Here is a 15,521-nt window from a genome sequence, read left to right as displayed (position 1 = left end):
TTATACTCTTATGTTCACAGTAAGTAAACTACATGTATCAATAGGCGATCTGTGGTCAGGCTCACCAAGTGACGGATGCCAGCCCAAACAGATGCTTGACATTCACTGTTATTTTAACTTTAGAGTAACTCATCTAAGATTCATAGGCTTACTTCCCTCAGCACTCTGCTAGTATGTCAGCTAGAGAGAGACTTAAATTGCTCCCAACAACTTACAGCATAATGACCAAATGAACACAGATTGCTTTCGGCATCTCTGTCTGTGTGTGTGTCTGAGAGGATCTCCCTCTCTGGAACCCTGTTGTAGGCAACAGCACAGCTTTTTTTCCTCGAGTTTGTTTTACTCCTCTTCAAGAGTTGTAAAGTAACTCATTACAAATGCAGGTAGAGAAACAGAGTGTTAGGCCTGCTGTCTCCACTAAAAAATGAAACTAGGTCCAGGTGTCACCTTTTAAACCACAAATAGAAAAATATAATTTCAACTTAAACTTAAGATATGCCTATTTACTAGAACAAAAATACAAATAAAACTTAGTTAATCTACTTCTATTTCCTTATGGTGACAAGAGGAGGAACATTTTTTTCAGCGAGTGGTTAGAGTCTGGAATGCACTGTCCGACAGTGTGGTAGAGACAGGGTCAATTGAGTGGTCACATCTGATATGCATTGCCTGAGAGTGTGGTGGAGAAAGGGTCAATCGAGTCATTAGGGTCTGGAATGCACTGCCTGAAAGTACGGTGGAGACAGGCTCTGTCAAATGGTATGGATCTGGAATGCACTGTCTGAGAGTGCGGTGGAGACAGGGTCAATCGAGTGATATGGATCTGGAATGCATTGCCTGAGAGTGTGGAGGAGGCAGGGTCATAGGACTGGTTAGGATCTGTGATGCACTGTTTCATAGTGTGGTGGAGGCAGTGTCAATCAAGTGGTTAGGGTCTGAAATCCATTGTCTGAGAGTGTGGTGGTGACAGGGTCAATCAAGTGCTTAGTGTTTGGAATGCAATGTCTGAGAGTGAAGTGGAGACAGGGTCAATCGAGTGGTTAGGATCTGGAATGCACCGCCGGAGGGAGTGGTGGAGATATTGTCAATCGAGATGTTTGGATCTGGAATGCACCGTCTGAGAATGTGGTTGAGTGAGGGTCAATCGAGTGGTTAGGATCTGGAATGCACTGTCTGAGAGTGTGGTGGAGACAGAGTCAATCGAGTTGTTTGGATCTGGAATGCAATGCCTAAGAGTGAGGTGGAGAGAGGGCCAATTGAGTACTAAGGTCTTAAATTCACTGTCTGAGAGTGTGGTGGAGACAGGGTTAATTGAGTGGTTAGGGTCTTGAATCCACTGTCTGAGAGTGTGGTGGAGACAGGGTCAATCGAGTGGTTAGGGTCTTGAATCCACTGTCTGAGAGTGTGGTGGTGACAGGGCCAATGCAATGGTTACAATCTTGAATGCACTACCAGAGACTGTATTGGAGACAGTGCCAACCATGTGGTTTGGATCTGGATGCAAAGTTGGAGAGAATGGTGGAGGTAGGAGGTATTGTCAATCGAGCTGTTTGGATCTGAAATGCACTTTCTAAGAGTGTGATGAAGACAGGGTCAATAGAGTGATTGGGGTCTGGAATGCACTGTCTGAGAGTGTGGTGGAGACAGGGTCAATCGATGTGCTTAGATCTGGAATGCATTGTCTGAGAGTGTGGTGGAGAAAGGGTCAAACGGCTGGCTCGGATCTGTGATGCACTGTTTGAGAGTGTGCTGGAGGCAGTGTCAATCATGTGGTTTGGATCTAGATGCACTGTCTGAGAGTGTGGTGGAGACAGGGTCAATTGAGTGCTTAGGGTTTGGAATGCACTGCCTGAGAGTGTGGTGGAGACAGGGTCAATTGAGTGCTTAGGATTTGGAATGCACTGCCTGAGAGTGTGGTGGAGACAGGGTCAATTGAGTGCTTAGGGTTTGGAATGCACTGCCTGAGAGTGTGGTGGAGACTGGGTCTATCGAATGGTCAGGATCTGGAGTGCACTACCTGAGATTGTGTTGGAAACAGGGTCAATCTAGTGGTTATGACCTGGAATGCCCGTCTAAGAGCTTGGTGGATACGGGGTCAATTGAGTGGTTAGGAATTAAATGCACTGCCTGAGAATGTAGTGGAGACAGATTCGACTGAATGGTGAGGATATGGAATGCACTGCCTGAGAGTGTGGTGGAGACAGGGTGAATCGAATGAGTAGGAATTGAATGCACTGCCTGAGGATGTATTGGAGACAGGTTCATTCGAGTGGTTAGGGTCTGGAATGCACTGCCTGAGAGTGTGGTGGAGACAGGGTCAATTGAGTGGTGAGGAATTAAATGCAGTGCCTGAGAGTGTAGTGGAGACAGATTCAATCGAGTGGTTAACATGTGGAATGCAGTGTCTGAGACTATGGTGGAGAAAAGCATAAACGAGTTGTTTGGATCTGGAATGCACTGCCTGAGAGTATGGCCGAGACAGGGTCAATCGAGTGCTTAGGGTCTGCAATGCATTCCCTGAGATTGGGGAGGAGACAGGGTCAATGGAAATGTTTGAATCTGGAATGCACTAAGGCTGTGGTGGAGACAGGGTCAATAGAGTCGTTAGGGTCTCGAATGTACTGCCTAAGAGAGAGGTGAACAAAGGGTCAATCAAGTGGTTAGCATCTGGGATGCACTGTTTGCGAGTCACAGTCATAGAGTCATCGAGGTCTACAGCACAGAAAAAGGCCCTTCGGCCCATCGAATCAGCGCCAGTCAAACAAGTATCTAACTATTCTAATCCCATTTTCCAGCACTAGGCCTATAGCCTTATATGCCATGACATTAAAGGTGCACATCCAAATACTTCTTAAATGTGATGAGGGTTTCTGCCTCTACCACCCTTTCAGGCAGTGAGTTCCAGATTCCCACCACCCTCTGGATGAAATAATTCCTCCTCACATCCCCTCTAAACCTCCTGCCCTTACCTTAAATCTATGCCCCTTGGTTATTGATCCCTCCACCAAGAGGAAAAGTTCCTTCCTGTCTACCCTATCTATGCCCCTCATAATTTTATACACCTCAATCATGTCCCACCTCAATCTCCTCTGCTCCAGGGAAAATAACCCCAGTCTACCCAATCTCTCCTCATAACTAAAACTCTCCAGCCCAGGCAACATCCTGGTAAATCACCTCTGCACTCTCTCTAGTGCAATCATATCCTTCCTATAATGCGAATTCCAGAACTGCACGCAATACTCTAGCTGTGGCCTATCCAGCGTTTTATACAGTTCCAGCATAACCTCCCTGCTCTTATATTCTATGCCTTGGCTAATAAAGGCAAGTATCCTATATGCCTTCTTAGCCACCTTATCCACCTGTCCCGCTACCTTAAGGGACCGGTGGACATGCACACCAAGGTCCCTCTGATCCTCAGTACTTCCTGTGCCCTAGCATTACTCGTGTATTCCCATACCTTGTTTGTCCTGCCCAAGTACATCACCTCACACCTATCCAGATTAAATTCCATTTGCCACTGATCAGCCCATCTGACCAGCCCGTCTATATCCTCCTGTAATCTAAGGCTATCCTCCTCACTATTTACCACCACACCAATTTTCATGTCATCCATCAACTTACTGATCAACCCTCCTACATTCAAGTCTAAATCATTTATATATACCAAAACAGCAAGGGACGCAACACCGATCCCTGTGGAACACCACTGGACACAGTCATCCAGTCACAAAAACACCCCTCGACCATCACCCTCTGCTTCCTGCCACTCGGCCAATTCTGGATCCAATTTGCCAAATTGCCTTGGATTCCATGGGCTCTTACCTTCATTATCAGTCTCCCATGTGGGATCTTATCAAAAGCCTTGCTGAAGTCCAAGTAGACTACGTCAAATGCATTGCCCTCATCTACACACCTGGTCACCTCTTCGAAAATTCAGTCAAATTGGTCAGACATGACCTCCCCTTAACAAAACCATGCTGACTGTCCTTGATTAATCCCTGCCTCTCCAAATGTAGATTAATTCTGTCCCTCGGAATTGCTTCCAATAGCTTCCCTACCACAGGGGTTAAACTGACTGGCCTGTAGTTCCCTGGTTTATCCCTCCCTCCCTTCTTGAATAACGGTACCACATTGGCTGTCCTCCAGTCCTCTGGCACCTCTCCTGTAGCCAGGGGGGTATTGAAAATTATTGCCAGTGCCCCTGCTATCTCCTCCCTTGCCTCACTCAACAGTCTGGGATACATTTCATTTGGGCGTGAAAATGTATCTACTTTTAATCCTGCCAGAGTGGTGGGGACAGAGTCAATTGAGTGGTTAAAGTCTGCAATGCCCTGCCTGTGAGTGTGGTGGAGAGAGGAACAATTGAGTGGTTAGGATCTGGAATGCACTGCCTGAGACTGTGGTGGAGACAGGGTCAATCGAGTGTTTAGGGTCTGAAATGCACTGCCTGAGAGTGTGGAGACACGGTCAATTGAGTGTTAGGATTTAAATGCACTGCCTGAGATTGTGGTGTTGACAGGGTCAATCGAGTGGTTAGGATTTGCAATGCATTGCCTGAGAGTGTGGTGGAGACACGGTCAATCGAGTTGTTTGGATCTGCAATGCACTGCTTGAGAGTATGTTGGAGAGAGGGTTAATTGAGTGGTAAGAGTCTGGAATGCACTGCCTGAGAGTGTGGTGGAGACAGGGTCAATCATGTGGCTTGGATCTGGAATGCACTGCCTGAGAGTGTGGTAGAGATACGGTCAATTGAATGGTTATGATTTAAGTGCACTGCCTGAGAGCATAGTGAAGGCAGATTTAATCGAGTGGCTCGGTTATGGAATGCACTGCCTTAGAGTGAGCTAGAGACAGGATCAATTGAGTTGTTGGATCTGGAATGCACTGAGAGAATTTTGGAGAGAGGGTTAATCGAGTGGTTCGTGTCAGGAATGCACTGCCTGGGAGTGTGGTGGAGACAGGGTCAACCCAGTGGCTTTGATCTTTAATGCACTGACCGGAGTGTGTTTTGGAGGAAGGGTCAATCGAGTTACCTGGTTCTGGAATGCACTGCCTGAGTGTGCGGTGGAGACAGGGTTAATTGAGTGATTACGATTTATATGCATTGTCTGAAAGTATGGTGGAGACAGGGTCAATTGAGTTGTTTGGATCTGGAATGCATTGCCTGAGAGTATGTTGGAGAGTGGGTTAATCGAGTGGTTCGGACCTGGAATACTCTGCCTGAGAGTCTGGTACAGACAGGGTCAGTCCAGTGTTTCAATCTTTATTGCTCTGCCGGAGAGTGTGGTGGAGACGGGGTCAATCAATTTGTTTGGGTCTGGAAATGCACTGTCTGAGAGTGTGGTGGAGACAGGGTCAATCGAGTGGTTAGGATCTTGAATGCACTGCCTGAGAGTGTGGTGGAGACAGGGTTAATCGAGTGGTTAGGGTCTGGAATGTATTGCATGAGAGTGTGGTGGAGATAGGGTCAATCGAGTGATTGGGAATTAAAAGAACGGCCTGAGAGTGAGTCGAGACAGATTCACTCGAGTGGTTAGGCCTGGTATGCACTGCCTGAGAGTGTGGTGGAGACAGGGTCAATCGAGTGGTTTAGATCTCGATTGCACTGCTCGAGATTGTGGTGGAAACAGGGTCAATCGATACGTTTGGTCTTGGAATGCACTTTCTAAGAGTGTGGTGGAGATGGTGTCAATTGAGAGGTAGGCTCTGGAATTCACTGTCTGAGAGTGTGGTGGAGACAGTGTCAATAAAATGGTTAGGGTTCGCACTGCACTGCCTGTGTGTATGGTGGAGACAGGGTCAATTGAGTTGTTTGTATCTGGAATGCACTGTCTGAGAGAATGGTAGAGACAGGGTCAGTCGAGCGGATAGGGTTGTGATGGACATGGAGTTACAGGAGAAGCAAAGTTTAAAAAGTGTCCAGCAAGGGAAATTGACGGGGTTAAACTGTTTATACTTCAATGCAAGGAGTATTACAAACAAGGTAGATGAGTTAAGGGCACAGGTAGACACATGGCAGCAGGATGTCATTGCTATAACGGGGACCTGGCTAAAGGAGGGACAAATTTGGCAGCTTAATATCCCTGGTTATAGAGTCTTCAGACGCGATAGAGTAGGAGATAAAAAAGGAGGGGGGATAGCACTAATGGTTAAAGAATCAATTCCAGTTGTGGGAAGGGATGATATACTAAATGGGTCAACAAACGAGGCTTTATGGATTGAGCTTAGAAATTAAAAAGGGGCAGTCACACTACTGGGAGTATACTACAGACCTCCAAATAGTGAAAGGGAGATAGAAGAACAAATATGTAGGCAAATTTCTGCTTGTAAGAACAAGGGGGCAATAATAGTAGGAGACTTCAACTATCCTAATATCAACTGGGATTAAAATATAAGGGGCACTGAGGGAGAAAAATTCATGCAGTGTGTCCAGGAAAATTTTTTCAACCAATTAGTGACAAACCCAATGAGAGGAGATGCAATTCTATACCTAGTCTTGGGGAACGAAGAAGGGCAAGTGGGTAAAGTGACAGTTGGTGACCATATCAGGGACGGTGATCACAATTCAGTTAGATTTAGCATTACCATGGAAAAGGACAGAGATAAGCAGGAGTAAAAGTCTTGAACTGGGGGAAGACAAATTTTGCAGAAATGAGAAGGGACTTGGCTGAGGTGGATTGGACAGCACTGCTGGAGGATAAAACAGTGGAAAACCAGTGGGAAGCACTAAAAAACGAGATCCCAATTGTATAAAGTAGACATGTCCCCTACAAAAATAAGAGTGGCACTGCCAAATCTAGTCCCCCCTGGTTGTCTAGAGGAATACAGGGGAAGATCAAACAGAAAAAGAAAGCGTACGATAGGTACAAAGAACTAAGCACTGCAGACAGCCTAGACGAATATAGGAAGTGTAGGGACGAAGTAAAAAAGGAAATAAGGAAATCAAAGAGAGGGCATGAAAAAAGATTAGCAAGTAAAGTTAAAGATAACCCAAAGATGTTTTACCAATACATTAATGCTAAAAGGTTAGTTAAGGAAAAATTGGGACCTAACAGAGATGAAGATGGAAACTTGTGTATAGATGCAGAGGCTGTGGGAAGGGTTTTGAATTAATATTTTGTCTCCGTGTTTACAAAGGAAAGGGAGGATGTAGATATGGTAGTCCAGGAGGAACAATGCGAGATATTGGACGGGATAGTCATGAAGAGAGAGGAAGTACTCGAAGGGTTGAAATCCTTGAAAGTTAATAAGTCACCAGGGCTTGGATTGTTTCCGAGGCTGCTGAAGGAAGTCAGGGAGGAGATAGTAGATGTTCTGAGGATGATTTTCCAATCTTCACTAGATACAGGGGAGGTACTGGAGGACTGGAGAAATGCAAACGTAGTTCCATTGTTTAAAAAGGGATCAAAGGAAATGCCAAACAATTATTGGCCAGTTAGTCTTACATTGGTGGTGAGAAAATTAGTAGAATCAATCCTGAGAGATAGGATTAACTGTCATGTGGAAAGGCATGGACTAGTCAGGGATGGTCAGCATGGATTTGTTAAAGGAAGGTCTTGCCTCACAAATTTGATTGAATTCTTTGAGGAAGTGACAAGAAGGGTTGATGAAGGTAGTGCAGTGGATGTTGTATACATGGATTTTAGCAAGGCATTTGACAAGGTCCCACATGGCAGATTGGCCAGGAAAGTAAAAGCCCTTGGGACTCAGGGTAATGTGGCAAACTGGATAAAAGGTTGGCTTTGTAACAGGAAACAAAGGGTAATGGTTGATGGATGTCCTTGCGAATGGAAAGTTGTCTCAAGTGGTGTTCCACAGGGCTCGGTGTTGGGACCCTTGCTGTTTGTATTATATATTAACGGTTTGAACGTGAACGTGGGGGGCACGACTGGGAAATTTGCAAATGACATGAAGATTGGCCGAGTAGTGGATAGTGTAGAGGATGGCCATAATCTCCAAAACGATATAGTTGGGTTGGTGGAGTGGGCGGTAAAGTGGCAGATGGATTTTAACATAGAGAAGTGTGAGGTCATACATTTAGGGAGGTCAAATAGTTACAGGGATTACACAATAAATGGGAATATACTAAGAGGGGTAGATGAAGTGAGTGATCTTGGCGTACAAGTACACAAGTCCCTAAAGGCAGCAGTTCAAGTAGACAAGGTTGTAAAGAAGGCATATGGAATGCTCTCCTTCATTGGCAGAGGTATAGAATATAAAAGTAAGGATATAATGTTGGAATTGTATAAAACATTGGTGAGGCCACAACTGGAGTATTATGTGCAGTTCAGGTCACTGCATTACAGGAAGGATGTAATAGCCTTGGAGAGAGTGCAGAGGAGGTTTACAAGAATGTTGCCAGAGTTAGAAAAGTGTAGCTACAAGGAGAGGTTGGATAGGTTGGGGTTATTTTCCTTAGAACAAAGAAGGCTGAGAGGTGACTTGATTGAGGTGTACAAAATTATGAAGGGAATAGATAGAGTGGACAGGATAAATTGTTTCTCTTGGTGGAGAATTCTAGAACCAGGGGACATAGCTTCAAGATAAGTGGCAGAAGGTGTAGGGGGGGCATGAGGAAGAACTTTTTTACGCAGAGGGTAGTGGGTGTCTGGAATTCGCTGCCCAAGTTGGTGGTAGAGACAGATACTTTAAACTCTTTTAAAAAGTACCTGGATCTGCACCTAAAGTGCTGCAAGCTGCAGGGCTATGGGCCGGGTGCAGGGAGGGGGATTAGAAAGGACACCTGGGTGTCCTCGGGCTGGCATAGACAAGATGGGCTGAATAGCCTCCTTCTGTGTTGTAACTTTTCTATGGTTTCTATGGATCCTTACCATTCGATAGGCCCTGTCTCCACCACACTCTCAGGCAGTCCATCCCCCACCCTAACTAGTCGATTGACCCTGTCTCAACTACACTCTCAAACAGTTCATTCCAGTAGAAAAGTTACAGCACAGAAGAAGGCCATTCGGCCCATCTTGTCCATGCCAGCCTGAGGATACCCAGGTGCTCTTTCTAATCTCACCTTCCTGCACCCGGCCCATAGCCCTGCAGCTTACAGCACTTAAGGTGCAGATCCAGGTACCTTTTAAAAGAGCTCAGAGTTTCTGCCTCTACCACCAACTTGGGTAGTGAATTCCAGACACTCACTACCTTTCTGCATAAAAAAGTTCTTCCTCATGACCCCCTACACCTTCTGCCACTTATCTTGAATCTATGTCCCCTGGTTCTAGAATTCTCCACCAAGGGAAACAATTTTATCCTGTCCACTCCATCTATTACCCTCATAATTTTGCACACCTCATTGAGTGGTTAGGATCTGGAACGCATTGTTTGAGAGTTTGGTGGAGACAGGGTCAATCGAGTGGTTAGGGTCTGGAACGCACTGTTTGAGAGTGTGGTGCAGTCAAGGTTAATTCAATAGTTAGGGTCTGGAATGCACTGCCTGAGACTGTGGAGGATGTGGTGGACACAGGGTTAATCGACTGGTTAGGGCCTGGAATGCACTGTCTGAGTGTATGGTGGACACAGGGTCAATCGAATGGTTAGAATCTGCAATGCACTGTCTGAGGGTGTGATGGAATCAGAGTCAATAAAGCGCTTAGGGTCGGCACTGCACTGCCTGTGTGTGTGGCGGAACAGGGTCAATCAAGTGATTAGGATCTACAATGCACTGTCTGAGAGAATGGTGGAGACAGGGTCAATTGAGTGGATAGGGTCTGGAATGAACTGTTTGCGAGTGTAGTTGAGACAAGGTCAATCGAGTAGTTAGGATCTGGGATGCACTGCCTGAGAGTGTGGTGGAGACAGGGTCAATCGAGTTGTTTGGATCTGGAGTGCACTGCCTGAGAGTTTGGTGGAGACAGGGTCATTCAAGTGATTAGGGTCCAGAATGCATTGCCAGAGAGTGTGGTGGAGACAGGGTCAATCAAGTAGTTAGGATCTGGAATGCACGGTCTGAAAGGGGGTTGGAGACAGGGTTAATTGAATGCTTAGAGTTTGGAATGCACTGCCAGTGAGTCTGTTGGAGACAGTGTCAATCAAGTGGTTAGGATCTGGAATGCACTTTCTGAAAGTGTGGTGGAGACTGGGTCACTCGAGTGGTTAGGACCTGGAATGCACTGTCTGAGAGTATGGTGGAGACAGGGTCAATCGAGATGCTTGGACATGGAATGCATTGCCTCAGAGTGTGGTGCAGACAAGGTCAATTGAATAGTTAGTGTCAGGAATGCACTGCTTGAGAGCGCGATGGAGACAGGGTCTATGGAGTGATTGCGGTCTGGAATGCACTGTCTGAGACTGTGGTGGAGACAGGGTCAATCGAGTGGTTAGGATCTGGAATGTATTGTCTGAGACTGTGGTGGAGACAGGGTCAATCGAGTGGTTAGGATCTGGAATGCACTGTCTGAGACTATGGTGGAGACAGGGTCAATCGAGTGGTTAAGATCTTGAATGCACTTTCTAAGGGTGTGGTGGTGACAGGGTTAAGCTAGTGGTTATGGTATGCAATGCACTGCCTGTGAGTGTTGGAGACAGGGTCAATCAAATGGTTAGGGTCTGGAATGCACTCTCCAGGACTGAGGTGGAGAGAGGGTCAATCGAGCAGTTGGGTTCTGGAATGCGGTGCCTGAGTGTGTGGCAGAGACAGGGTCAATTGAATGGTTAGGGTCTGGAATGCACTGTTGAGAATGTGGTGGAGACAGGGTCAATTGGGTGATTAGGAATTAAATGCACTGCCTGAGACTGTAATGGAGACAGACTCACTCGAGTGGTTAGGATCTGGAGTGCACTGTCTGAGAATCTGGAGCAGACAGGGTCAATCGTATGGTTTGGATCTGTAATGCACTGTTTGAGAGCGCGATGGAGTCAGGGTCAATTGAGTGCTCAGGGCTTGGAATGCACTGCCTGAGAGTAAGGCGGAGATAGGGTCAAGCAAGTGGTTAGGATCTGGAATGCGCTACCTGAGTATATGGTGGAGAGAGGGTCCTTGAAGATGTTTGGATCTGGAATGCACTGCCTATGAGTGTGGTGGGGACAGGGTCAATAATGCACTGAGGGTGTGGTAGAGACAGGGTTAATCGAGTGGTTAGGATCTGGAATGCATTGTCTGACAGTGTGGTAGAGACAGGGTCAATCGAGATGTTAGGATCTGGAATGCGCAGTCTGAGAGTTTGGTGGAGACGGGTTCAATCGAGTGGTTAGGATGTGGAATACACTGTCTGAGGGTGTATTGGTGACAGATTCAATCGAGTGGCTAGGAATTGGAAAGCACTGCCTGAGATTATAATGGAGACAGATTGAATGGAGTGGTTAGAGTGTGGAATGCACACCCTGAGTGTGTGGTAGAGAGAGTGTCAATTGAGTGGTTATGGTCTGGAATGCACTGCCTCAGCGTGCGGTGGAGACAGGGTCAATCGAGTGGTTAGAGCCTGGAGTTCACTACCTGAGTGTGTGGTGGAGACAGGGGTCAGTCAGGTGGTTAGAGTCTGGAATGCACTGCCTGAGAGTGTGGTGGAGACAGGGTCAATCGAGTGATTCGGATCTGGAATGCATTGGCCAAGATTTTAGTGGTGACAGATTCAATCGAGTGGCTACGATTTGGAAAGCACTGCCTGAGATTATAGTAGAGACAGATTGAATGGAGTGGTTAGAGTCTGGAATGCACACCCTGAGACTGTGGTGGGGAGAGTGTCAATCGAGTGGTTAGTATCTGGAATGCAGCCTGAGAGTTTGTTTTAGACAGGATCAATCGAGTGGTTAGGATGTGGAATGCACTGCCTGAGAGCATGGTGGAGACAGGGTTAATTATGTGGTTTGGGTCTGGAATGCACTGCCTGAGAGTGTGTTGGAGACAGGTTCAATCGAGTGGTTAAGGTCTGGAATGCACTGCCTGAGGGTATGGTAAAGACAGGGTGAATTGTGTGGTCGGGATCTGCAATGCACTGCCTGAGAGTATGGTGGAGACCGGGTCAATCGAGTGGTTAGGATCTGAAATGCACTGAGTATGCTTGAGACAGGGTCAATCAAGTTGTTAGCATCTGGAATGACTGCCTGAGAGTGTGGGACAGACATTTGAGGTGTTCTTGAATCACTGCCTGTGAGTGTGGTGAGTACAGTGTCAATCGGGTAGTTAGGGTCTGGAATGCACTGTCCATAAGTGTAGTGCAGATAGGGCCAATGGAGTGGTTAGGGTCAGGAATGAACTGTCTGAGGGTGTGGTATAGTCGGGGTCAATCGGGTGGTTCCGTTCTGGAAAGCACTGGCTGATAATGTGGTGGAGGCAGGTTCAATTGAGCGGTTAGTGTCTTGGATGCACAGCCTGAGAGTGTGGTGGAGACAGGGTCAATCGAATGGTTAGGGTCTGGAATGCATTGTCTGAGAGTGTGGTGGAGACAGGGTCAATGGAGGCTTTCAAAAGTGAATTGAATCATCATCTGAAGAGGAAATTTGCATGGCTACGGGGAAATTTTGGGGTGTGGGGAGGGGCAGGTGAATTGCTTCTGTGGAGAATCAGCACGGAGGCACTGGGAGGAATGCAATTATTCCAATGATTGTATGATTCTGGTGCGCACACACATAGCATAGAAAGTGTATACTCCTGACACAGTGAACATGCCACACACACTGCACGCGCCACACACACTGCACGCGCCACACACACTGCACGTGCCACACACACTGCACGCGCCACACACACTGCACGCGCCACACACACTGCACGCGCCACACACACTGCACGCGCCACACACACTGCACGCGCCACACACACTGCACGCGCCACACACACTGCACACGCCACACACAGTGCAGGTGCCACACACACTGCACACGCCACACACAGTGCAGGCACCACACACAGTACATGCGCCACATGGTGCCTACACACACCACACGGTACATGCACACGCCACATGGCGTATGCACATGCTACATATTGCCTGCACATGCCAAACAGTTTCTGCACATACCACACAGTATCTGCACACGTCACAAAATGTCTGCACACAACACAGCGTCTGCATAGGCCACATAGTGTTTTCACACGTCACAATGTGCGCGCACAGGTCACGCAGTGTGTTCACATGCCACAGTGTGTACAAACACAGCACAGATTGTACAGACCCCACCCAGTGTACACACACATGGCACCCAGTGTACGGTGCCCACCCAGTGTATGGACCCCACCCAGTGTGTACACACAAAGCACACAGTGTACAGACTGCACCCAGTGGGTGTATACACGGCACACAATGTACAGACCCCAACCAGTGTGTACACACACGGCACACAGTGTACAGACCCCAACCAGTGTGTACACACACGGCACACAATGTACAGACCCCAACCAGTGTGTACAAACACGGCACACAGTGTTTAGACCCCATCCAATTCATACACACATGGCACACAGTGTATGGACCCCACCCAGTGTGAACACGCAGCATACCATGTACATAAGAACATTAGAATATAAGTATTAGGAGCAGGAGTAGGCCATTCGGCCCCTCAAGCCTGCCCCACCGTTCAATAAGATCATGGCTGATCTGCCCCAGGCCTCAACTCCTCTTTCATGCCAGTTCCTTCTATCCCTCAACTCCCTGATATTTCAAAAATCTATCTACCTCCTCTTTAAATACTTTCAGTGATCTAGCCTCCACAACTCTCTGAGGTAGAGAATTCCAGACATTCAGTACCCTCTGAGAGAAGAAATTCCTTCACATCTCAGTTTTAAATGAGTGTCCCCTTATTCTGTAACTATGTCCCCAAGTTCGAGATTCTCCCACTAGTGAAAACATCTCAACATCTACCCTGTCAACCCCCCTCAGAATCTTGTACGTTTCGATAAGATCACCCCTCATTCTTCTAAACTCAAATGAATAAAGGCCGAACCTGTTTAGCTGTTCCTGATAAGTCAACCCATTCATCCCAGGAATCAGCCTAGTGAATCTCTGTTGAACTGCCTCCAATGCCAGTATACCCTTTATTAAATACAGGGACCAAAACTGTACACAGTACTCCAGGTGCGGCCTCACCAACACCCTGTACAATTGTAACAAGACTTCCCTATTTTTAAACTCCAGCCCCCCCAGCAATACAGGCCAAAATTCTATTTGCCTCTTTAATTACTTGCTACACCTGCATGTTAAACTTCTGTGTTTCATGCACAAGAACACCCAGATCCCTCTGTGCTGCACTTATTTGGAGTCTCTCTTCATTTAAATAATAAACTGCCTTTTGATTTTTCCTACCAAAGTGCATGACCTCACACTTTCCTACATTAAACTCCATCTGCCAAGTTTTTGCCCACTCACTCAACCTGTCTATATCCCCTTGCAGACCCCTTATGTCCTCCATCACAACATGCCCTCCCACCTATTTTTGTATCGTCAGCAAATTTGGATACATTACACTCTGCCCCCCCCTCCAAGTCACTAATAGAGATAGTAAATAATTGAGGCCCTAGGACTGATCCTTGTGGCACTCCACTAGTTACGTCTTTCCAACCTAAAAAAGACCCATTAATCCCAACTCCCTGTCTTCTGTGTGTTCACCAATCCTCAATCCGTGCTAATACATTACCCCCAATACCGTGAGCTCTTATCTCATGCAATAATCTTTTATGTGGCACCTTATCCAATGCCTTCTGGAAATCCAAATACACTACATCTACTGGTTCACCTTTATCAATTCTGCTTGTTATATCCTCAAAGAACTCTAGCAAATTTGTCAGACATGATTTCCCTTTCACAGAACCATGTTGACTCTGTTTGATTGTGTTAAGCTTTTCTAAATGACCTGCTATTTCTTCCATAATAATGGCCTCCAGCATTTTCCCAATGATAAATGTTAGGCTGACTGGCCTATGGTTTCCTGCTTTTTGTCTCCCTCCCCTGTTGAACAGGGGCATCACGTTAGCGGTTTTCCAATCCGCTGGGACCCTCCTGGAATCCAGTGAGTTCAGGAATATTTCGACCAATGCCTCCACTGTCTCTGCTGCCACTTCCTTTAAAACCCTTGGGCCAGGATTTTCCTCTCGGCGATTTGGGGGCAGGGTCTGCTCGCCGAGGGGAAAATGATGTGGGATGATGTCAGGAGGAATCCCCGACGTCACCCCAGTCCCTTTAAATTTTTAGGAAGGCGGGCGGACAGCGAAATCAGCTGTCCGCCCACCGACCTGTCAGTGGCCAATTGAGGCCATTGACAGGCTCATTAAAATAATTTAAGACCTGCCTGTCCAAGCTTAAGGCTGGCTGACAGGCCAGGAGCCCCAGCGGACTCCAGATTATTGATGAAACTTCATCAACTGGCGGGATGAAGTTTCATGTCCGTTTTTTAAAAATGTAATAAATTTTAAGTGTTTATTATTAACATGTCCCATCTCATGTGACATTGTTACATGAGGGGCACATGTTAATAATTTCAATATTTGTCTATTTTTAGACTTTTCTCACCTGTCACTGATCTCCCTGAGACAGGACTTTGCCTCAGGGAGCAGTGCAATCTTTCGTGTGCATGGGTGAAAG

The 15,521-nt window shown here is 46.8% G+C and overlaps 1 protein-coding gene across 1 annotated transcript in view; it reads right to left on the bottom strand.

Annotated features, from left to right (window-relative positions):
- The window catches only part of tnr (tenascin R (restrictin, janusin)), a 484,923-nt gene that overhangs the window by 198,804 nt on the left and 270,598 nt on the right, over positions 1-15,521 (bottom strand). Inside the window, exon 12 of the mRNA XM_078561777.1 lies at positions 8,305-8,321. Within this exon, the coding sequence (XP_078417903.1) occupies positions 8,305-8,321 (17 nt within the window). The remainder of the gene's footprint in view (positions 1-8,304; positions 8,322-15,521) is intronic.

The sequence above is a fragment of the Cetorhinus maximus genome, chromosome 17, assembly GCF_964194155.1.
Source record: "Cetorhinus maximus chromosome 17, sCetMax3.hap1.1, whole genome shotgun sequence".
NCBI lineage: Eukaryota > Metazoa > Chordata > Chondrichthyes > Lamniformes > Cetorhinidae > Cetorhinus > Cetorhinus maximus.
The sequence above is the reverse complement of the archived record's forward strand: the minus strand, read 5'-3'. Positions and strand labels throughout refer to the sequence as shown.